Genomic DNA, 24,103 nt, shown 5'->3' with positions numbered 1-24,103 from the left:
GTATGGCAAGGGAGTGCCCATAGATCCTTTGACTACCTCCAACGAGAATTCCAGCTACCCGACTCCCAACACGATCACTACCTACGCCTCGTACATGCTCTGCGCTCTCATATACACTTGGGCACCTCGATCCCAGAATACTCTCCCATGGAAGACAGGTTCCTCCTCGATCCCATTCCCGAAAAGCCCACGTCCACCATCTACCAACAGCTCATAAACAACATGCCTGACCCGCTGGTGTCTCTTCGGGAGAGATGGGAGAGAGATATTGGAGAGTTAGAGAAAGAGGATTGGCAGGAGGCCCTGAAGAGTCCCCGTGAAGGGGCAATTTGGACTAGGTTCCGCCTTGTTCAATTAAAGATTTTGCATCAGATGTATTACCCGCATACGCACCTGTTCTCAGGGGGCAAAACCCTGTCCCCTCTGTGTGTGAGGGGTTGTCAGTAAGAGGGGGCATTCTACCATAATCTCTGGGAATGCCCGAACATAGTACCCTTCTGGACTAAAGTGGCACGCACAATGGCAAAAGTAGTGTGGTCGCCGGTCCCGGTGGAGCCTGGGTGGCTCTTACTTATGATTAAAGGGCCAACGGACTGGTCCAGAAATAATGAGATTTGGCTAGCCATGGCAGCCGGCGTGGCGAAACGCGACATCGCCAGTTGCTGGGGGACGCATGCACCCCCGCAATGGGACCAATGGCTGCGAGACCTGGACTGGTGTCAGAGGGCTGAGGAAACAATATATAAGTCCAGGGGATGCATAAAGAAGTGGAAGAAGGTATGGGGGCCTTGGTGGAGGTACTGAGTCCGAGCGGCGTGGGGAGGGGCAAGGGGATTAAGTGTCATCCAGCCCTTGTACTGTCAAGCTTGCTTGCATTTGTACCATGTAATGTTGATATCCTTCATGCCTTTTGATCACAGCTGTATGATGAATGTGCACATGAGCAATGTTAATAAAAAGATTAATAAAAAAAGAAAAAGAATACATTGGATGTATTGGTGTAAGGGATGATGTTCATGATAAGACCCAGTTCTTCCAAAACTCAAGTTTTTTTTATGAGGCTGCTGTAGTTCTTTAATAAGAAGGTGAGCGAATCATTAGAGAATGATATATGTGGTTCCCTAAACATTAACAATGAGCAAGAACTAAGACAGTGCACTTTGAGAAAATGTGTGATTTTAAGTCAGATTGGAGTACCACACATTGGTAATGCTGATTCTTGACCATAAATTGTAGATCCCTCCTATGCTTTGGGTGCATGGAAATATGGAAATAGGTACCTTCATCTTAAAGATCTATGGTTGTCAGACAATTCCGAATATTCAGCGTCTGGAGTCAAGCTGAATTGGGGCTACATTGAAACTTTACTCTCATAAGTAATTGTTCAGGTTCCTAATGTTTAGAATTGGTCTCTATTTGCCTGATTTTATCTTCACAAGGAGAACTCACAAATTAAATCCTTTTCACCTTCCAGCATTTGGTAATTTTTGAATCACACCCTAAATGGCTCTTCGGAGGACATCCGCTGTTAGTTGTGCAGATTCTGGAGGGATTTTCCTTTTTTTTTTGGAGAGAATTGAGAGGGCCCCTGGGTATCCAGATAGGTATGTCTGCAACACCCGTCATCTTGTAATTTATTACCATGCTCATCAATAATGATTGATTACTCCATCAACATGTATCATTTGTGAAAGACTGAATGCATTGACAGAGTTAACTCGCCTCATTGCATCTTCTAAAGTAAGAGGCACCTCTCTTCTTTTGGATGGATCTTCTGAGGTTTTCCAGAAGGTTTTAGATGATGGTGTAGCTGCTTAATTTGTGAGGAGCAATACTCCCTGTAGGATTGTTAATAATGAAAATGTTAAAGTGAAATGTTAATATAAACCATTACCCCTTGTGTTATAGAGTTGTTTCCTACATGACTGTATACTTGTAAGGAAATTAAAGATAAATTTAGAGTTTGGAATTTCAGCAGCCCCTTTCATAGAACAGAGACTCACTAAGGAGATCTAAATAGGTTGGGCAGACCTTTTCCAGAAGGGTCGAGGCCATGGCCTCTGCCCCATGAAGTAAAGTGACAGATCATCTACGAGAGTCTAAAAAAGGCCCCAGGTTGTTTCTGTGTTTTATTGTCGGGAGATCCTCATCAACCTGTCCTCCAAAAGGCTCCTGACTATTGAAAGGTATACACAATATTTTTGCTTGCAATTCTAAATAATACAACAGGTTTCTGTACCTGCCGTGGATCAATGAAATTAGCAATTTGAAAGAAAGTGTGTGTAATTATACATAGTAGACAATGACACAAGGAAGTTCTGGTTTTAGTACGTCCAAGCTCTGGAAATAGAAACTGGGCTTGGGAACGTCAATCTGGTTTTTCATAGTAGATAAAGCACATCAAGCTTGTCTCCAAGGCTTATAATTCGATTCTCAATTTAAATCTCATTTGACACTGCACTGCTGGAACAAGATTCAGATTCAAAAATACTTTATTTATACACTGAAGTCTGTCAAAGTGCATTAGTGCCAAATAGAATTAAAATGATAGATTGTGTCGATAATTCAACAGATAGCATAGTTCATCCACAGGTTTCCACAAAGGTTAAAAACTGTAAACTACAACTCGATAGACAGCTAATAAAGTATCTAGTTTGCTATTACTGTTCGGTCTGTTTGGATAAAACCCATTACTAAAATAAATTTAAAAATCAGTACTGTCTGTCTATCTGAGGGTAGTCTCTGAGGCTGCTGAGATTAAAGAGTTAATAATATTAACAGAAGAACACTTAGTCCTAGATGCTAAAACTTTTTATGCGCCTACCTCTAATTAAAAAAAGCTTAAGGTTCTAAAGCTCGGCAAGATGACTGGGCAGTTGCCCTATGTGTTTTGATCTATCTATTTAAATGGAAACATTGCTTTGCTTTTGAAAGACAGGTTACTACAACCAGTCAGGAAATAGTTGTATAAAAGATCCTAACAATTACTGATTGGTATCTCTGCACAATTCTCAAGGCAAACCATTTTCCAAAATGCACCTGGAGCAGCTTTTTATCTGGGCCAAGATTAATAATTGACACTATTTCATTGCACTTGCTTATGGAAGAGTTATTGAACTGCAATGGTAGTGTTGAAGTAAACCAAATGATGTGCAATGGATAGGAAGCTACTTCAAATCTATACATATTTTTTAAACTATTCTGTAGCATATGATCCAGTGCACAGAAATAGCAGGCTAAACATGCTCAGTGGAGAACAATATTATTTGAATTCATTAAAGAAATAATTGAATTGGATACCTGGGTGCAGGTGAAATTTAGGACAGTCTTTTACCCGAGTCAATGAAGAGAGGACTAAAAAATGCATTTCTCCTTGTGCCATTACAATTTGTCTTTATATTGCAGATGTAGCTACAAGGATGAAAAAAACAAGTAGTTTCCCATCCAAATAGGAAGGTTATTTATTGAATTGACTCATTTACGTTATTGTTAATTGATGTCACTCAAAGGGTATTTACAGTGGTTCTTGACTATATGGCCTTTGGAGATAATCCAAGACTTTATTCATCCTTGTGACTATCATTTATGTAGCTTCACTAGGAACAATCTATGTATGCTCGCCCATTCATGCTAAATAACAATCTAAATACATTTTGATTTAAAAAAATCATAGTAATAATTTACGTTGGTAAATATTTTTTACATTATTAGAAATTATATAATGCAGTTCACATTTGTATTGAAGAAATACAAAACATACAACACTTACAATGCATACTGTTTCCGCAACTTATAAATGGCATTGATGGCAAACTATAGGGAATTAATAATTTACTTAAATTTTAAAAATGTCTTTACCTGAACCAAGTAAGCCAAGCTAACAAGTGTTGACAGAGGGGGATATGCAAGAATTGGTTTTGTTGACTTCCCAACAGAATCGCCAATAAGATTTCCATCCGCCGAATATGCAGCAACTGCGAACACATATTTTTCATTCGCTTTCAAGCCTTTCACTTCTAAAAGGTTATCTTCGGTTGCTGGAATCTGTTAGTAAAATGGAATTTGAGTTGTATGAAACATATCAGAATAAGTACGGTCTTGAACACTAAGTAGGTAATGAAACATCTGTTATGTATCTCAGTTCTTGTTCGTATGCAATAAGAATCATGACAGGCTGCTTCAGTTGAGATTACGGGCGGTATAGTATGCAAATATTTGATTAACCTTATTTTCAAATTTTTAAAACTGTCATATAAACTGTTGTTCTATGAGTGAGTGACTGTAATGGTAAGAGGAATGTGATATGTAATCTCATCTGTAAGATGGTAAACAACACTTGCAACTGTATGTGTTCCATAAAGGGTGAGGTCTCGAGTATTGCATTGGTGTGCAAGTTAAGGATTACATGGAAGGGCCTGTGACATGCACACCATTCAACCAGGTGAAAAAATGCATCTTCAAAATACATGACATCCACAAGAAGCCAAAGTGAAACATAGCTTCAGAACATCCTCAATGCACCAGCACCTTAATGCTTGACATGTTCAATGCAGCAAAAAGGAGATGGGATGCTGCACAGGTGATTACATCATCTTCACAAATGCAATGTGCCATGACTCCTGGAGAGACGTTGCAATGAGATGTCCTGCCAGAGGAGCCGGAACAGATTGATCCTTGCTTTGAAACAGGGGATTGCTAAACTCGATGTAAGAGAATAGACGATTCAACTGCGTCTTCACTAGAAATGCCAACATATTTTAATACCGTTTTTTTCTCATTGTTGAAGTTACATTTGTTGCGTGTTTTGTTTTTCCCCAAAAAAGAAAAAGCACAAACAACTAAAAATCATTTTAAAAATAAAGGTTCTATCATAAGCAACTTTAATGGTTTAAACAAAGATAAATATATATGCATCTTGTAAATCTAGGGAGGACATGTAGTCTGCTGTTTAGAAGGTGGAGAATGTTGGACAGAGTAATCGTATGAAAAGATTGTTTGAGCAGAAATTTCTTCAGCTTCCTGAGGTCCCGGGTGAATCTCCACTCTACTGATTCTTTCGAATGAGGGAATAACAGGAGTAGAATTCCATGTCCTTCTGAGAACAAGGAACCCTTTAAATAGCTGAATGAATTGACAGCTCGCACGTGAAGGGCAGACATGACGGATAATTTTTTCCCTATATTGTCCAGACGTCTACCCTCTTTGTCTAGTGCTGCTGAGATTGGCGTGGGAGGGTTCTTGGAGCCTCTTTCTGCTGCTTGCAAGATGATAGAGCCAGGCTTGGCATGACTGATCAGGCAAGCTAAGGAATCATCAGTGGCCTTGTATTTCTCTATCAAGGCGTGGTGGTACTGGCGCCACCGTTGCTGGGTTCTTCATGATTTGTATCCCCTCATCTCAGATACTGTATAATGGGGATGGCTCTCACCAACTTTCTGCCTTGTTCTTTAAAATCATGGAGAAAGCAGTCCGACTGCTTGACAGAGTTTGGCAGATTAAATCGTGCTGCAGCTCAGTCCTTCACAGCCGCTTAGCTAGGGGGGGGAAAGTCATTTTTGAGGTGGCCGTGCGGCACTGGAGGTTCGTTGCGGCGGCGGCGGCCTTAATAATTTATTTGGGGGAAAGATTCGAACAAACACAGTGTCCCAAATAAATTATTAAGGCGGCCGCGGCCGCAACAGGGCTTCAGTGCCGGGTCAGCCGCCAAGTCCACCAGGGCCGTCAATCAGTTGCGGCGCGCGCGAGCGCAACAAATGACGGCACTGTAATGGATATTTTTTGCCAGCCTTCGCGATCAGAACATAGCAGTCTTTTAGAGGTTAGCCACAAGACATCGAAAACAACTGCCGGATGCTGATTTTGCACATTCCAACAGCAAACCCCAAGATTAGATTGAAGCCCCTTCTTTGTGTCAGGATGGACTGCACTCTAGGATGTGCACACTCGCCAATGTACTCTGCCTGATGTGTTTTGCCCAAAGGAAGCCCTTCTCTGGTGTGCAATTTCCTGAAGCACTATCTTCAAACTTTCTTGGTGGATAAAATCAATGGCCATTTGGCCCATCAAATTTACATGCGCACTGATATGAGATATCTGGCTCAATCGGTCTCCTGCAGAATAAAGTCCCGTCATTGTGGCACAGTCGTTAAAGTGTGAGACAGGCTCCATTCCTTGATGTGTACCACACAGACCACACAGGATGTTTAAGTCTGACTTTGCAAATTTGTAGCGGCCACAAACCCCGAAATTTGCAATATTTTTGCAACAGGCTAAAAAAATGTGTCTGTCACAAAAATACAGCTTGGTCTGTGTATGTCCTGGCATAGTCTCCAGGACCACCACACCTTGCAATAGGAGGGCAGTTAGTTGCCAGGGAGAGGGCAGAATTCAGTTTAAAGGTTGCAATCTCTCTGGCATCGGGCATCTCGTTTTCCAGCTGTGGCTCTGAGCTTCACGGGGCCAGAGCTGGATGAAGCAGTGGGGGGAGGAGAGGACTAGAGACATGGGCACAGGAAATACAGGGCAATGGTGGGTGGTGGGGCACTGGAGTCATTATAAGTGGGCACTAGAAACACACAACTACGTGGGTAGGTGGTGTTAGAGACACAATTTAGTGGCGAGAAGGGGCAGGAGGTGAGGAGGCATTGGGCACAGGGAAGTGGGCACAGGAGGCAAAGAGCTGTGCTGGGTGATGGGCCATGGAAGACACCAGGCAGCAGAGGAAGGGTAACAGAGGTGACACAGGACAGCAGTGGGGGGCTTCAAACTTCACAAGAGACATCAGAGGAAAGGAAACAACAGGAGACACAGGATACAGAAGGAGTTGGGACACAGGTGACAAGTGATGGCAGAGAAATGGGGGCCAGAAGTAAAACAGGACAGAAGGAGGTGAATCAGAGGTCACAACTCTCTTGCCCGCTGCTAGCGCTCCTTTGATTGACTCAGCAGCAGTGTAGATACAAGGAGGGTGGGCCCATTTGTTTGTTTACTTTTTAGGGATTTTTTAATGAAACAGAATTTTTACAAAAATGCTGATTCAGCAATTTTTGGGAAAATGTCAAAAAGTGAAATCTTTAAGGGACTTCGTTCTCCATAAGCTCTTATGTTCTCTCTCTCTCTCTCTCTCTCTCTCTCTCTCTCTCTCTCTCTCTCTCTCTCAACATTTCTGAAATAAGAGAAACCGGCTGGGTAGGTCTGAATACCAAACAAAACATAGTTGTTGCAACACATAAAAATATTTCTAGATCTAAACATTAAAACAATTGAGTTTATTGGAGCTTGTTAGTTTCTGTTGTCACTTTCACCTAATTTTATAAAGTGCCTACACTTTCTTTCCAATACTCCAAGGAGCGCCCACGTCAGGCTGACGCGGCGGAAGCCTGGTTGCCGTCCCCGGTGTTAATGGCCCACCAGCACGGAGAATCCTAGGTAATTTGATACACTGCCTGTCTCATAGCAAGGAGGATTCTGTCCCATAGGATGTATTCAGCCAGTCACCAGTGTATTCAACTGTGTAGCCTTCGACCGTGTCATGTATGTGCATGATCGAGGAAACTATTAGCAGCAATACTACGTGTCTCTCGGACATCTTTCAAGTGCTCACCGTCCTATTCCCCCCACCTCCCCCCCAAGGGGCGGCAATCTGAGGGATAGCACCAGGCGCCACAATCTCTAGCTACATTTCTGTGTTACTGTGTGTATTGTTTTCTATTTACATGCAAGTTATTTTCCTTGGGAGATAGAAGGAACATCTTCGCTCCTGTGGGTGTCTGCGATCAGGTCAGTGGCATCTATTTTTCTTGGTGCAACACTGGCTTGCTATTATTGGAACAAAATGCACCAGAATAAGCCTTTGACTATGAGCATCCCACTTCACTTCCGTAATAAATAGTCACTATTGGCTATTGTAAAAATGTCTGGGACATTCAGCTGTTATAAAGAAATGAGAGGGAGCCATCCACCAGAGCAGAGTCTCCAGAAATTGTGGATACTGCGATGAATCTGAGATGAGCAGACTGCTAGGTACCACAAGCTGCAGCTAGAGTGCCAACACATGAGTGCGCTACTCTGCTGAAAACAAGTGGATGCAGTGGAAAAGAAAGCAAGGCCATACAAAACAACAGGAGATAGGGAAGAGACATACTGCTGCCCTGTCATTCGTATGCATGTTCCAAACCTTGGTGAGTGCTCCAGAGTAGTGGTTTTTCACCTTTTGACTTCTGTGGACCCCCACTTAATTATTAATTAAACCTTATCCCCCACTAAATCAGCATTTCAATCGGGGGTCCCCCGCATAAATATTATTGGAATCCGTGGACCTCAGCCTAAATAATTTCGATTATTTGAACCACAAAAAAATATACAAAGATAAGAAAAAAAGCATATATGATTAAATATTTTATATTACTCACACACTAGAAAAAAAACATTTAGTTTTAATGGGAAGGGTGGAGCTTTTCTAAATCCAATTGAGGTCCCCCATTTCACATACTGTATTCTGTTTGACGCACCTATAAATTACATTTTTATCCCACAATCTGAAATTCCCTCACATTTATAGAATGCTAAATATTTTCACTTTTACATTTTGCTTCTTTATTTATATACACTTAATTAATCTGTTAAAATAATTAAATTTTCTAAGCAGTAGCGTACCCCGAAATACGTGTCATGGACCCCCAGAGGTCTCAGAACACAGATTAAGAACCAGTGCTCTAGGGTGTTTACTATCTCACATTGGTACTGGAAGGCAGAGGGATCATGATCCAGGCCTGCACTTCCATGCAGTTACAGAGTGCTCCTTGCGATGTTCATCAACAGGGTCATCACCTCTGTACAGTCTCAAACTGCTCATTGTGAAAATAATAATCAGAAGCTACACCTCTTAACAGCCTCAGAGTGCTCCCTTTCGCTAGCTCCATTCACCTGTGGACTCAAGTCTTCTGGCTTCAGGCTCCACTCATGTATCAATGCTGAGTTTATAGGATTGGAGTCAAATGAAAAGCTGGAAACCAGTAATTCTTTCGTATAAACAGTGGAAATAGGGGAGTAGAAGGTAAACTAAGTTGACAATAGTTTGCCTGCATTCAACATCCTCTCTCATTGTTGAGGCGTTTGGGCGAGGTTATGGTGAGGCTGATAGCTGCAAACCCTGTAGGGGAAGGAACCAGGAAAACGGCAAAATCAACAGATGCCCCCTCGAACTGAATACACAAAAGGTGATGAGAGGAATGCTTGCAAATAGTTTAGACCACTTTCAATCGCTCTGGTACCATTCCAACCCAGCGTTTGTTGCCGATTGTGCCAGCCCCGCCGAAGACCCGCCAAAGAGCTGCCCGTCTGCGCCCGTCCGCGCTAAGGCAGCGGCAGGCGCCAGGCATTCTGCTCCTTCCTGCCACATTTAAGGCGGTAAGATGTGCTACTCTAAAGCAGAGTTGCTGGGTCTTCAGCACTCCACCTGTTCTTGTGCTAGACGCAACCCAGCCCATATATCACATCCCCTAATACACCCCTCCCAACTCTGCTCCACTACCAAAACTAAACCCAAACCGCCCCAGGTCCAGGCTCTCAGGCTAGGTCACCTAAATGTTAGATCTATGCAGAAACATCATCTAGAAATCCATGACCTCTTAACAGATCACTCTCTTGATGCCCTGTTCATGACCGAGACGTGGCTCCTTGACGATATGGACTCGGTTTGCAACCTAGCTACTCCTACGGGATATACCATACACACTGTGAACAGGAGCACGAGAGGGGGAGGGTTAGTGCTCATAATCAAATCCCATCTTGACTGCCAATTAATCAAAGTGGACATTAAGGGCAGTGAAAGCGCTCGCTTTTCTATCAAAGCCAACCCACAGTTCTGCGCTACTGGCCTTCTGATCTATAGACCCCCTGGCGCAGACGCCCCTTTCATTAACTCACTCCTACAGTATCTGGGCACTAACATTACCAAAACGGCTAACTTTACGTTCATAGGTGATCTCAACTTACATCTTGACAGAGACACCGAGCCCAAAATAGCCACTTTTCTTGCGTATCTCGCGGCCTTCCAACTCAATCAACTCATAATTGGTCCCACCCATAGAGCGGGACACCTTCTTGATCCCATCTTTTCTAACATTACGAGTGGTTCCGCAGGCCCGCCTATTCCCATGACTTGGACAGACCACCATCTTGTAATACTGTCCATCTCCTGCAACTTGAGCCCCGCAGTGGTGCCTACTCCGTTAGTTCAAAAACGGCCATGGAGAAAACTTCGCCTTGAAGACTTACACAACCTCCTGGCCCCATGAGAAGACCTGGACGCAGGGTATGACCAGTTTTGCCTCTGGATCACTCAGGCACTTGATACCCTGATCCCTGCCAGATGGACCAAGGCCCGTACCCACACGGCTAGTCCCTGGTATAACTCGGAATTAGCAACTTTGAAAAAGGAATGCAAAAAGGCGGAGAGGGGCTGAAGGAAAAATTACGATGCCAACCTTAAACAGAATTATGTTCTACTTCAAAAAACTTATCACCGTGAGATTTGCAGAACAAGAGCGGCATACTATGCCAATAAAATCAGCAATAGCTCCAACACCTCGAAATCTGTTTTTAAAATCTTGAAAGACCTTACTGCGAAAAAAACGGTCATCACTACCATTACTTCCTCTGACCTCTGCGATAACATGGCTAATTTTTTCACCAATAAGATTAAGAAAATCTACGACACCTTCCCAAAAGGCCCGCAGACACCGGACATTCTTGACCCTACCAGGCCCTCTCTCTCCTCTCTTCCCACGCTTGAGCGAGAGAGTTTTCAAAAAATCGGCAGGAAAATCAAATCTGGCTCCCTGGCGGATCCCCTAAAACCGGATACTTTCTGTGAAGCTCACGAACTTATCACAGAACATATTCGAGACATCATCAACTTGTCTCTTGCTACCGCCAGAATTCCTTCCAAATGGAAGCAGGCCTGGGTTTCCCCCATCTTAAAAAAACCCACCTTAGACCCTACACTTCCTGAAAATTTCAGGCCCATCTCCCTGCTTCCCTGGCCTGCCAAAATCATCGAGGCACATGTCAACAACATTCTGACCAACTTCCTTCTTACCAACAACATTCTGGATGACTCCCAACACAGGTTTAGAGCTGGTCACAGCACCGAGACAGCCTTGCTCAGTGTTACAGAGGACCTCCGTACCATTCTTGACACCGGCGGAACGGCAGCACTGGTCCTGTTGGACCTCAGTGCTGCCTTCGATACGGTGTCACACGAGGTCCTTCTGACGAGACTGGAGGAAATTGGAATTACAGGGATGACCTTAGGATGGTTTAGAGACTTCCTTTCCAACAGGTCTTTCAGAGTCTCCACCCCCCCTTACATCTCTAAGGAGCATAACATCGGACAAGGAGTGCCGCAGGGCTCTTCCTTGAGCCCTACCCTGTTCAATGTCTATGTCCGCCCTCTGGCAGAGGTGGCTAGAAGGAACGGACTAGCATTGGTATCCTATGCGGATGATACCCAGTTGGTGGTGGCTCTTAATGACAACAGTGGTCTGGAGGCTCATCGCTTCAAACAGACACTTACTGACATCACCAACTGGATGACGGCGAATTTCCTCCAACTGAACGCCGGGAAAACTGAAATACTGCTCCTGGGGAAAAACACCTCGTCCTGGGGAGACAAATGGTGGCCTGATGTCTTAGGCCAACCTACCAAGCCAAAGGAATGCGTCAAAAACCTGGGAGTCTGGGTGGACTCTGCACTAAAGTTCACTCACCACACAAAAAAAGTGGCTGCCACTTGCTTCGGCATTTTACGTAACATCAGACCTATTCTGAAGTTTTTTGACTGTCGCACTCGCCAGCTAATTGTTCAGGCGACCATCCTTTCGAGACTGGACTATGCCAGCTCTCTCTTACTGGGGGCAAACCTTGCCGAAACCACCAGACTGCAAAGAGTCCAGAATGCGGCAGCCAGGGCTCTGGTAGGTCTCCCTCGTCATTCCTCGGCATCCGGAGTCTTGAAAAAATTGCATTGGCTCCCGGTGGGCAAAAGAATCCAGTTTAAGGCACTGTGTCTAGCCTTTAAAATCCTTAAAACCGCCTCTCCCCCAATGCTGTGCCCCCTCCTGTCAGAGTACATTCCTAGGAGGTCGCTCCGCTCAGAAGGACAACATCTTGCGATCATTCCCTGCACCAGACTGGCCAGAGTAGGCGGCCGTTCCTTTAGCTTTTTAGCTGCCAAGCTATGGAATAGTCTTCCCGAAGCTATCCGTGGCATACAGGACCTTTTAGCCTTCAGAAAGGCCGTCAAAACCCATCTCTTTCAATAATTTCTTTCACTTCTCTGTGCCTCTAACTCTCTGCAATCTGTCTGCTCGCAGCGCCGCGACGCCCCTTGGCTGGGGCAGCCGCGCGCTATACAAATCACTTTAACATAACATAACATAACATAACATAACATAACATAACATAACATTCTAGACAGAGGCCTGCCTTCTGCAAATCAAGATTAACCATGTTCTTCCTGGGAGCAGTCCATCCATTACATTTTGTTCTGGACAACTGCTTAAGGGAAACAGGTATGCACAGACTTGCTCCCTGTTCTCACTTTGCCACAGGTTTCATGATATACCTCACAGATGAGGGATAAGTAGGCTGAAACCAGATTGGGGTTGCTTGTTTTTCCATTCAGAAGGGACCTGGCTAGCAGTTTGGGCTGGACTGTTCCTACTGGAGCAGGACCAATGCTGACTTGCATACAGCTCGTTTCTGTTTGGAGTGGCATAGTGGTTGAAAAACAATGGATTAGAATGTGGCCACAAGGGTTTATGGGCTGCTCTGGATAACAGCATCCTGGTCTATTTTGATGAAAAAGGGCCTATTGATTTTGTCTGCAACCATCCTACACAGGACTGTTCAAGCCGGAAATAAAAAAAACAAAGACTGTAAACTCAAACTTGGGTTTGCACAGAAAAAGCAGGAGACAGGAATGCACCAGTCACCCAGAGTCAGCAAACTACTGACTAAACAGAAAGAGCTGAAATCCAATGAACACCTGACACCAGCTGTTGATATGCTCTGTAATGTGAGTTTGAGATGAAAAAGAAGAAGACAAGAGGCAGGAAGGGATTACCCACTATAGTGAATTGGTAAGGGAAAACAAAATGTACTAGAAAAAACAGTCTCTACCAAAGTAATTACCAACGAATAGTATTCAATGATTAAAGGCACTTTTAGAAAAAAACTGAATTGGTGAGATAATTATTTTGAAAATGATTCTTAGGGCCAAATTACGATGCCATTGTAAAGTATAAAGTATAGGAGTGCGACCGAACAGTGTTAGTTCTCATCCTAATTAGTCGGTCGGGACTGCTGACCGGGTGTCAGTTGGTCCCTTGACGAGACGATCCTCAAGATGATCACCCAACATCGTAATTCGTCCCTTACTTGTATAACCCCTTCGATGCTCATGACAAGCTCAGCTTGTCATGAGGCACAGTGCTTCTGTGCTCATGACGAGCTGAGCTCGTCATGACCACACCCTCTAACATTATGGCCCAGCACAGCAGAGAAATATGTGCAGCATCCAGGTGGTTGAGCAAGCTCCATTCAAGCAGCAAGCAAGAAATGGCAAGAAAGAATATATAGGAGGCATTAGGTAAATTTGGATTAATGAAACAAGGATCTCCTGAAGGAGTAATTGACATTGAATGTTTTAAACTTTATAAATCAATCTATGTGGTAGGTATCAAATGAATCCAACCACTAACAATCTTGAAATAATTCTAGCAAATGAATCAGTATAAGAAGGGTCTATGTAGATTATCAAAGGTATATTTACACAATATAGATGATTCAATACAATACATACGATGAACACACATATATATGAAAATTCCAGTATTTACACAACCATATTTTGAATGGACATGGATTCTGGTTTAAGAGACAAGCATTGGTTGGGTGGATTTATCAGTTACCAATGATCACTATTCAGTAAATTGTGATTAATTATCCTGTGAATGTTAGGTGCCGATTGTACTTTCATGACCCTTCAAAATCATTCATTGTATATATTGTATTAAATTATGTTCTATATTGTATAAATATATTATTATAATCTACTTAGTGAACGCTTTATTACTTTAATTCTTTACCCAGTCTCCTTGGGGGATTATTGGGTAGTCCTAATGTATTAACCAGGTAAATGTGAGTGTAGACATTTGGACCGTCTTATGTAAATTAATACTGACCTTATTTTCACAAGAAAAGTCCATCCCTTGTGTTTTGCTCAGAGTGACACCCTACGCACAACAGGTATGCCTAGATGTGGGCTCCATAATCAGAATGCGCAGGACTCCAGCTATACCTCATTGATGAGGCCTAATAGGATTAAAAGGATTAAATGAGTCTGGGGTGATAATTTCCTCGTTCAGAGGGGACCCTGCTTAGTGGCTTGGGTTTACCTGCTCCTATGGAACAGGACCAAGACTGATCTGCATATGGCTGATCTCGGTCAGTAGTGGCAGAGTGGGTAAAGATTGAGAAATGGATAGAAAATGTTGCAGCAATGAGATAAAGGGACAAATGGTATGAGACAATCTATAATCTATTGGGAGATAGAGGTATCCATAGGAAGAGGCACAGAGAAACAATGAGGTCTAGAAAGCAAAAAAATAAATGGCAGAAAGTGAAGTTGCAGAGAAAAGGTAGATTTGAAGATGAGAGAGTTAGCGAGAAAAATAGGGGATGGAGATTTACGAGGTCGAGTGAAAGAGGGAGGAACATCTAGAATGTGGCACAGGTAGTAAAAAGGCTAGGAGAAAGGGATACAGTGACACAACAAAGAAAGGGGTACAAAGAGAAATATGTGGAGAAAGAGAAACAAAGTAGTAGAAACAATTAGAGAGAGAAACAAAATAGAGAAAGTTAGGTATAAACAGTGAAGAAAGCAAGAGATTGTCATATGCTGAGATAAAGAGGTAGAAAGAAAATGAGGTTACAAGGACAAAGAGATAGAGAAGAAAGCTAAAAGGTTAGAAGAATGAGTATGCAAAAGATAATATGGTTGAATGGAAAAAAGGGGCAAATAAAGTGGAAAAAACTTTGAGATAGAAAAAGAGATAGTGGCACATGCATCAAAGCTTTTTGCGATCGCAAACGGTGCGATTCGCAAAAATTGGACGTTTGCGATCGCAAAATTAGCTTTTGAGATGAATCAAGGATCAAGGCCCCCGCAATTTGAGAATTCACAATTAACTGCGAGTTCTCAAATTGCGATTGCATTTAAGGAATTGCATTTTGCGATTCCTTAAATGCAATGCAAGAACCACTTTGAAGTAGCGATTTCGCTACTAAGGGTCACAAATTACCATGAAGTTGAACTACATGGTAATTGGCAAAAACTTTGAAAAATGCACTAAAGTGCATTCTTCAAAGTTGTAGGTTACACACACATCCTTGGGACATGTGTGTGTGCAACATTTGTGCACAGATCAATTTCAGGGGTGCAACAGGGTGTCCTTTTGGCACCCTTGCACCTTTGAAATTGCATGCGCAATTTGCGAGGACCTATTGGTATTCGCAAATTGCGCATGCAATTTCCCATTCAGGAATGAATGGGAAGCCGTTCCTTATTTGCGAATCGCAATTTGCGACTCGCAAATAAGGAATGTGTAGGAATCTATTTTTACAACAATTCCTACATGCATAGGCTTTTGTGAGTCCTTAATTGCGATTCCTTAATAATCGAAATTAAGGGCTCGCAAAATCCTAGCTCGATGCATCTGCCTGATAGTGAAATAGATAAATGAAGACAAAGATGTAGAAATAAACCATTCTCTCAATATTGTACGTCCAACACAGGCCTTTGTTTGCAATCACATTTAATTCAACTCTTATAAGTTTCCTTTTTGGCACAAACATTAGTCTAAAATTATTACTTGCTGAACTGAGTTTTGTATCCTGTAATTGTTTTTTGCTCAAATTGTAATACTTTTTTGTAGGTGTTAGCATCACTTTACTTGTGAAGGTGCTACCAAAAAACTGTTATTTGAGAAAATAAGGGGCCAGATGCATGAAGGCACTGGTCTCAAAAGTGGTTGTAAATTGCAACCAGTCTTGTTGAAATCACTATGGGATTTTGAGAACTGGTCTATGTACTAATAGGTAAGTTCACAAAATTCTGAATCGGAGTGGGTCACAGTCCAACCTACCTAACATTCTTTAGGTAAGTTATAAATTGTGAGTCAATCAAATCTTTCAAAATTACAGGGTTGGTGGCCTGCACGTGTCAGCAGACTACCAGGTCTGTGACTGACTTTAAATAAATAAACTGTTTATATCAGCCCTATTTCCTTAAAGGAAAAGGGGATGCTTTTTTTTTTTAATTGCGTTTTTTTAAGGTTCAGTGAGAGCTGGTAGTGGTCCTGTAGACCACTGCCTACTCCCCTGATATTTTTAGTACCATTCACAATGGGGAAGGGGTGAAAGCGGGGACTCCTTCCCTTTGCGAATTGGTTGATGCCCCAACTTTAGTGATAGTAATTTTTCAATGTTTTGCGTCTGATATTCCGTTTGCAATATGTTTCATATGATACCAATTTGCAGCTTGGGAGTGACGCCTACAAAATAAACCTTCTAAACTGTCAATCTGTAACAATTTGGAAATCTATTTTAGGAGTCGGAAAGAACCTGTGTTTTTAACCTCAGAATATGTTCGCACAATCGGCCTAATGTTCTCCAAATAAAACAAAAACATCAAAGTTTTCATTCGTGGCTTACCTCTTCCCCAGTACATGGAAGGTGATTATCATTCAGCCTTGCTTTTGCTTCACCTGTTACTTGTCGGCCAAATAAACAGTACCAGGACACCTTTAAAAATGGAAACAATAAGAACAATTACTTTAGATTTTTACACATTTTATATTTAAAGGTGATTATCAACCTAATTTAATAGTAAAAGTAACTGATGGAACAAACTACCAACACATATAACAATCCAACAATCCAACTTTAATGAAACAGTCCCAAAAGAAAGCAGGAAACAATTGTTCACAGAAGGGAACCCTTCAGTTTTCATGATAACGTATGTGATGATCCCATCATACAATGTATTCCACAAATAATGAATGAGAAAAATAAACAAGGTTGTTTCTGTCATTCAACACTTACTGCAAGGTTTCTTCATGCAATGGCTTGTTGTGCGAGGTTGTGAATAAGTGGATTACTAGTTGGAGTGGATGGTAACCACCCACAAGTAATACTATCACTATTCTAGTTAGGTCCAATAAAGTTTTCAGAAATTTAAACCTAACCTCAGCCCCTGCTAACTATGGCACAGAGCAGACAGGCTTAACCTAAGAAAATGTGTAAAGCATTTAAAAGTACCAAAACAGTTAAAAGGCCGAAAACAAAATAACAATCCACTCCAATTCTCAAAGCTTGAGTATATATATTTTTAAATAGAGTACATTTTAACAAAAAGTGACTAAAAGCTCTAAAATGTAATGAAGAAAACCAGAAACATGAACTTAATATTTTTAAATAAAAATAGCCCCAAAAAGCATTTAGCACCAACCACAGTCATCTGGTTATACTTGACCGGTACAATGATAAGGTTTAAAGTTAACCGTGATAGAGCATGGGTAGGAAAAAGAGACCAGATTAGTCCCAGTTGGAAGTTTTACCTTCTGACTTAGGGGCCGATTACCATGTCGTTTGGAAACTCTTCTGACCGATTCGGTTTCGGATTCTTCTTCGACCTGATGGAGCGAGTTTCAGAAATAATTTTATTCTGGCTCGTGAAGTTAATCCCTTGTAACATGAACTAATATATTAATGTGTTTTTGCATGTTTGTTGTACTAAATTAATCTAGATTAAAAGTTCATCATTGCATTACACGTGGGTTTAATGATAAATGTGCTCTTGTTGCATATGCAAGTACGTTTAATAATACATAACTAATGTTGTTTTGTTTGTTCTATTGTCTTTGTCAACATTAATGCAGCAGATTTATTGATGGCATGTGCTTAATTTATATGTGCTATTGTCTTCGTTATGTTGTTATCTATGTTGTGTCTGTATTTCTTTTTATCATTTCAGATTTATGAAAAAAACATGCTGGATTTTATGAAGAAAGGTAGATTATAAATGTGCTGCTTTTTTGTGCTTCTGCTAGGTGACTTGTACTAATGGGATAACATTAGTAATAGAGGTTGGGTAACAGAACGACTTTCTTTTCTTGTATTGATAATTCTTTTGTGTTTGTTTGAATACTAGCCCGAGAGAAAGGCTTGAGGCCAAGTTTTGGAAAATGATGGTTACCCCAACTGTGAGCAGAGCCAAGCACAGCCATGTTGAAGCTTTTCCACGAAAATTATTCTCTGAAATAAACTGAAGCCTAAACAAAGACAATTGTGAGTAATGTGCTCTGAATGATATTTTTCTGAGGCCAAGGAAGTGACAAGGGATGGTTTGACCGAGCTATGGAGGAAACAGAGAACTGACTTTGGATACTGTATCAATCCTTCGGAAGCCGGTGTCGCTTCATGTCAATGGACAATGACGAGTGACGTTTTGATATTTGGAAGCGGTGGCCTCTTGGTGGTCTGACAGGCAGCAACCAATCAGGGTGCTGGAAACTATTAAAATATATCGTTTAGCTAGATTAGTGAGTTAGAAAATGTATAAAAACTTAGCCCATTGAGGGGAGCGGGGCTGACTGTTCCTGAGGGCGAAGTGCTGTCCGATTTACCTTGGACACGTAAGAATTCTAAATGCATTTTAAATGTTTTACTTTTTCAGGTCAGAAAGCTTAACATAGGGAATTAAGGTTTATGTTTATTTTAATTCATTAATTTTGTGCAATTTTGAAGTGCCAGACCTTTTGTGCCAATAAACTAATGGATAATACTGATTTAATAAAAATGTTTGAAAATAATAAATGAGCTAATAAAGATTTGAAATTGAAACTCTGAAACTTTAAAAATAAAAGACTTAAAACGTCAAGCTGGTCTTGATTATTTAGTCGTTACCAATAGCTAAATCCATTGACCCACATGGTCTAATTAATTGTTTACTTGAGTCTATGAATAGAATGTTATACTGCAGTTGTATATAATGTACATAGTTTGTTTAGATAGTGTGATTAATTAGGCCATATGATTCAGCTGCTGCACACTTTTCTGTCTCAGTTGTTTTGGGCCTTGGTTTTAATTAGTATGGTGAGTATTAGGTAGTGATTGGTGCTTATAGAGAGACAGATTTTCTATTGTGACGCTGGATCAAATCTCTGGTAGTAGAGTTCGGTTGCTATGGTAACTGACATGTTACATGCTAATGACATAGGATACATGTCTAAAACATGTTGTTAAGTTTGTTCAGTCGTTGTATGTAGTCAAAAGGATTTTTCCTGCAGTGTGAAAAATTCCTGGTTGTTTGCTGGCAAAGAGTAGTGTGACTAGAAGAGTTACACAGTGCATTTGTTCTGTTTCAAAATTGTGGTATAGAATATATCGCTAAGTGTTGTGGACGTACAACACAAGTTTAGGGACCTTAGTTGTGACTGGTTAAATGTAATAGTGAGGATTGTCTATGAAATTGTAGCATTAAGCATAGGGACCTGGTGAGCCCGTTTTAAAACTTTTTGTGAAAAGAGTAATAGGATTTATCCAAGCTTGAGTGAAGGATAAGATAGCGTTGTCTATTCTTATTAACGCTTGACTATTTCTGTGGTTGGTTCAAGTCCTGCCAAGATTTCGTGTGTGTATGATCAGGGTTTTCCGTTTGAATGCGAGAATGATCGTATAGAAATAGCGTGGTCTATTTTATGCGAAAAGAATTCTGAATGTTTGTAAAACTATCACTTTATTTAGCGAAACAGACAAGTGGTTGGTTTATTTCTTGTTACTAATTGTAATTCATTGGAAAAATATTGTTTAAAATGGCGCTGTGAAAAGTTTTTGTGAAGGAGGGGTGAGTTTACGGTGTAACACACAGTGAAGCTGCAGCGGCAGTGAACGTCATTTCGGTCCGCGTTGTGATTGGTTAACATACGTCACAGCAAGCGCACTGATTGGTTCACGTGACAGTGACGAGCTGATACCAGATTGGTCAGTTCTGAATACTGCATTACTATTGGTTGAGCAAGGTAGTGACGTAGCTTGACCTGATTGGCTTGTTGGTGTCTTTCGCGCACGGATTGGTTGAAGTAGCGGAACACTGAGAAAATATTTTGGTCGTTTCGGAATAAGTAATTTTGATTTAAAACATGAGTTATTGGTATGATAAAGAGAAAACGAAGCCTTCATGGTTTCAGAAAATGAAAATGAAAAATTTATTTAAACCTGACAAGAAAATTAAAACGCGTGGTGGTAAATTACTTCATAAGTACAAAACACCCGCAGCCTATATGGAAGGCGAATATGGCTATCATACTGTAATTTGGTTTGAAAATTGGATGCATTATACACAAAAGGATGGTGTATTAGCATGGCCGGAGGATGGGTCATTTAATATGAAGGTTTTAAGGAACCTGAGAGAAAAAATGATGGATCTTGTGCCGAAGCCTAGACCTACACAATTTGAGGCTTTAGTTGAATGGGAGGTTGAGATGATGGAACTTGAACGTGAAAGCAAATGTTCAGCACCTAGAAATTCAAAACAGATTCTAAATAGAGAAACACATGAGGACAAAGTGAGACGCTGGAGAAAAGCAGACATGTATGATGGTCTGTACCCGGTGAGAATAATGATCACTAAAGATCCAGGTCAAAAGGAAGTTCAACAGAAAAGTAGACTTGATGAGGAATTAGATGATGCCATTTTAGAGGACATTTATTCTACTAAACGCAAACCGCCACCTTATCAAATAGATTCTCAATCCACCCCGAGAGTTTCTACAGGAACTTCTCCAAGTGCACCTCCTCCTAGGGAAGCTAATGAAGGTTCGCCTAGATTCTTAAAATTACCTGAAAGAGTAGGGTCAATAAATAATTCTAGTACACCCAGAGAAAAAAGATTTTCAGAACAGAGAAATATTTTTCAAAGTTATCAGGAAAGAACTCTTGCTGATATGCCAGAAATTTCAAGTTATAATAAAGCAAAGGAAGATTTAATTCAGCAATTAACAAAAAGCATGGAAGCAGTGACAGTACCAGTAACAATTGGTCCTGTTGTACCAGTTTTTGATCAGGGAGAAAATAGACATTCTGCTTTGACAATTCCATTGAATGCAGAAATTCAAAAAGTGGCAGAAACATTTTATTCGGAACTTCCAGAAATTCACAGAGAAAAATCTATGATGCCAAATTTAACTTTAAATCGAAGTCTAACAGGTTCTCAGACACCATCTGTTGCAGAATCAGATCCAGGTCCATCAGAAAGAGGCTTAAATAGAATAGATTTAACACAAAATGTATTGTATCCAGAAGCTCTTGAATTTAAAAAGCTGATTTGGAGGAATTAATAATTGGCACAATTGGTACTGACAATTTAAGATTGTATCAGGATGATTAACTTTTTTTATTTGTAAGAGTATTCAGTAGAAAACGAAAAACAGATATGAGCAACTGGAAGAAATGGCTGCTGAATTAGAAATTGATCTGAGCAAACAGAAACATTTGCAGAAACATTATAAAGTGGATTTTTCTGAAAAGGATATTGATAATCTCAATACTGCTGGAAGAATGACCCATATTAAAGAATTGATAGCTTTTCTCAAAAGATTAGGTGAATTAGGAAAATGGAGAATGAAATGGTCAAAGAATAAAGAACAAGACAAAATAGCCAGAAGTGAAACTGTTTCAGAGTTTCCAATGAGGGAAATAGCAGGTGGAGGATATGTGCATGTCCCATGGTCCAGACAGGATATTGTGTTGTTTACCAACGCTTTCCCTCGGCTGAGAGAAAAGCCTGTTGAATGGTATCGACAGGTAGACAGATTTAAGGTGTCAAAAGTTCTGTGGATTGATCTAGATGGATTTTTTGACATTGTTGTCCCATCAGATCTTTGGACAGAATGCAAAATTTCTGTGAGTTGGCCAAAAGAAGAACCTGCTCGAGACACAATTACAGGTGCCCCATCCAAAGATGTTATGGATATGTATAATAAAGGAATTTATTGGCTGAAAGGGAAAATTCCCCCGAAAGAAGTAGATTGGGTTAAAATTGACCGAACAAATCAAGAGCCAAAAGAATCAGTACATTCTTTTTATGAAAGGTTGCTGTTAGTATTTAAACAGTACAGTGGCTATGAAAAATTAAGTGAAAAGGACATGAGCCACTTTATTTACAGATTTGTCTACGGCCTGAGACCTGAAATTGGTGAGATGATTAAAAATGGAATTGTGTGCTGGCAATCACTTTCGGTTGATGACTGAGATGATCCTGAGAAAGGCAAAATATTGCAGTGATGAGATAGATGCGAAGCAGAAAAATCTTAAAGAGAAAGCAATGTGGGCACAAGTGAAGGTAGCTGAGCAACAACAAATGGCTTTTGAAAATAAAAATGTGCAACAGAATCAAGGCAAATTTAAGAATAATTTCAATAATAAACCTAAATTTAATGTAAATGTTGAAGAGCTAAAACAGAAGCTCCCATGTTTTAATTGCAGTGAAATTGGACACTGGAAGCGCGAGTGTAAAAACCCGCCCAAAAATTTTAAAAATACCTCATTAAATTCACAGATGCAGAGTGAGTTAAATCAGCAGCAACAGCAACAGCTACAGCAGCAATTAAACGAGTTAAGTCAGCAGCGACAGGTAGCGAATCAGCAGAGTCTGTTTCAACAGAGCCAAATCAGCAGAGCCAGATTCCACAAGCACCATTTCCAAATTGTGTAAATGCTCAAAGGTTTACACCAGAAACAGGTTTCTGGGGAAATAATCAGGTAAATAATGGATCGAAAATGAATATGTCAAATGCTTCTCAGCAGTTTTGGTTGAAAAATAAGGAAGAGAGTGATTCATCAGAAGATTACTCATGACGGTGCCTGAGAGAGGAAGAAGAGTGTGTGCTTGGACCCACTCTTGAGGTAGATCAGTCTGGTCCATTTGTTAATGGTAAAGTGAATGATGTAGATATCACTTTTCTTGTGGACACAGGTGCTACCCATTCTACTGTTAGATCAACAGAAATAGAAAACCTCCCTCTCTCTGGTGAGTCAATCCAAGTTGTAGGTGTAGCAAATCAACAAATTAAGACAAGTCTAACTGAACCTGTAAAAGTCGAGATTGGAAATTACAAAGATAAACACAATTTTCTGGTTTGTGACAGTAGTCCAGTAAATCTGTTGGGTCGTGATATATTGTGCAAGATGAATTGCAAGATATATTGCTCACCAGAGGGCATCGAGTTACAAACATCAGAAGTAGATGGTCTTTACAAATTAACAATGCTGATGGTGGAAGAAGAAAGGAAATTATTATTTCCTGTCTTTGACAAAAATGATTTGCCAGAAGAACTCAAAAAGCCAGTAAAACCAGAAATTTGGGACCTAACTGGAAATGATATGGGACTTATGAAAAATGTGGATCCAGTAAAAATTACTGTAAAACAAGGAATAGATTTTCCGAATGTTCCACAATACAAAATGAAAGCTGAGACAATTGAAGGTGTCATTTCGGTGATTTAAAAATTCATAAGTCAAGGTGTACTAAAAGAGATTGAGAGCAGCCCATGTAATTCACCGATTATGGGCATTAAAAAGCCGAATTGAACATATAGAATTGTTCAGGATTTAAGGAAAATTAACCAAATTGTTGTTCCATGTTGCCCATTGTTCCAAACCCTGCGGTAATTCTTTATCAGATTCCGCATGATGCAGAATGGTATACGGTCATTGACCTATGTAATGCCTTCTTTACAGTTCCACTGCATCCAGAGAGCCAGCAAATTTTTGCATTAGGTTCCAGAATCGCATTTTAGCATGGTGTCGTATCCCACAGGGGTATACTGAGAGTCCATCTATCTTTAATCAGTTATTAAAGAAATCCCTGGAAGATCTGATTTTACCCGAAAATTCAACATTGGTCCAATATATTGATGACTTACTAGTGGCAGCAAAGACACGAGAAAATTGTGTAACTGACACCATTACTCTTTTA

At 40.8% G+C, this 24,103-nt stretch overlaps 1 protein-coding gene across 1 annotated transcript in view; it reads right to left on the bottom strand.

Moving 5' to 3' along the window:
- Positions 1 to 24,103, bottom strand: part of CFAP54 (cilia and flagella associated protein 54) — a 2,285,874-nt gene that overhangs the window by 1,608,408 nt on the left and 653,363 nt on the right. The window contains exons 22-23 of the mRNA XM_086918163.1: positions 16,780 to 16,869; positions 3,859 to 4,044 (exon numbers count right to left, since the gene is read on the bottom strand). Coding sequence (XP_086774289.1) covers positions 3,859 to 4,044; positions 16,780 to 16,869 — 276 coding nt within the window. The remainder of the gene's footprint in view (positions 1 to 3,858; positions 4,045 to 16,779; positions 16,870 to 24,103) is intronic.

This window comes from Lissotriton vulgaris, chromosome 1_1 (genome assembly GCF_964263255.1).
Source record: "Lissotriton vulgaris chromosome 1_1, aLisVul1.2, whole genome shotgun sequence".
Classification (NCBI taxonomy): Eukaryota; Metazoa; Chordata; class Amphibia; order Caudata; family Salamandridae; genus Lissotriton; species Lissotriton vulgaris.
This window is presented reverse-complemented; position numbering and strand designations above follow the sequence as displayed.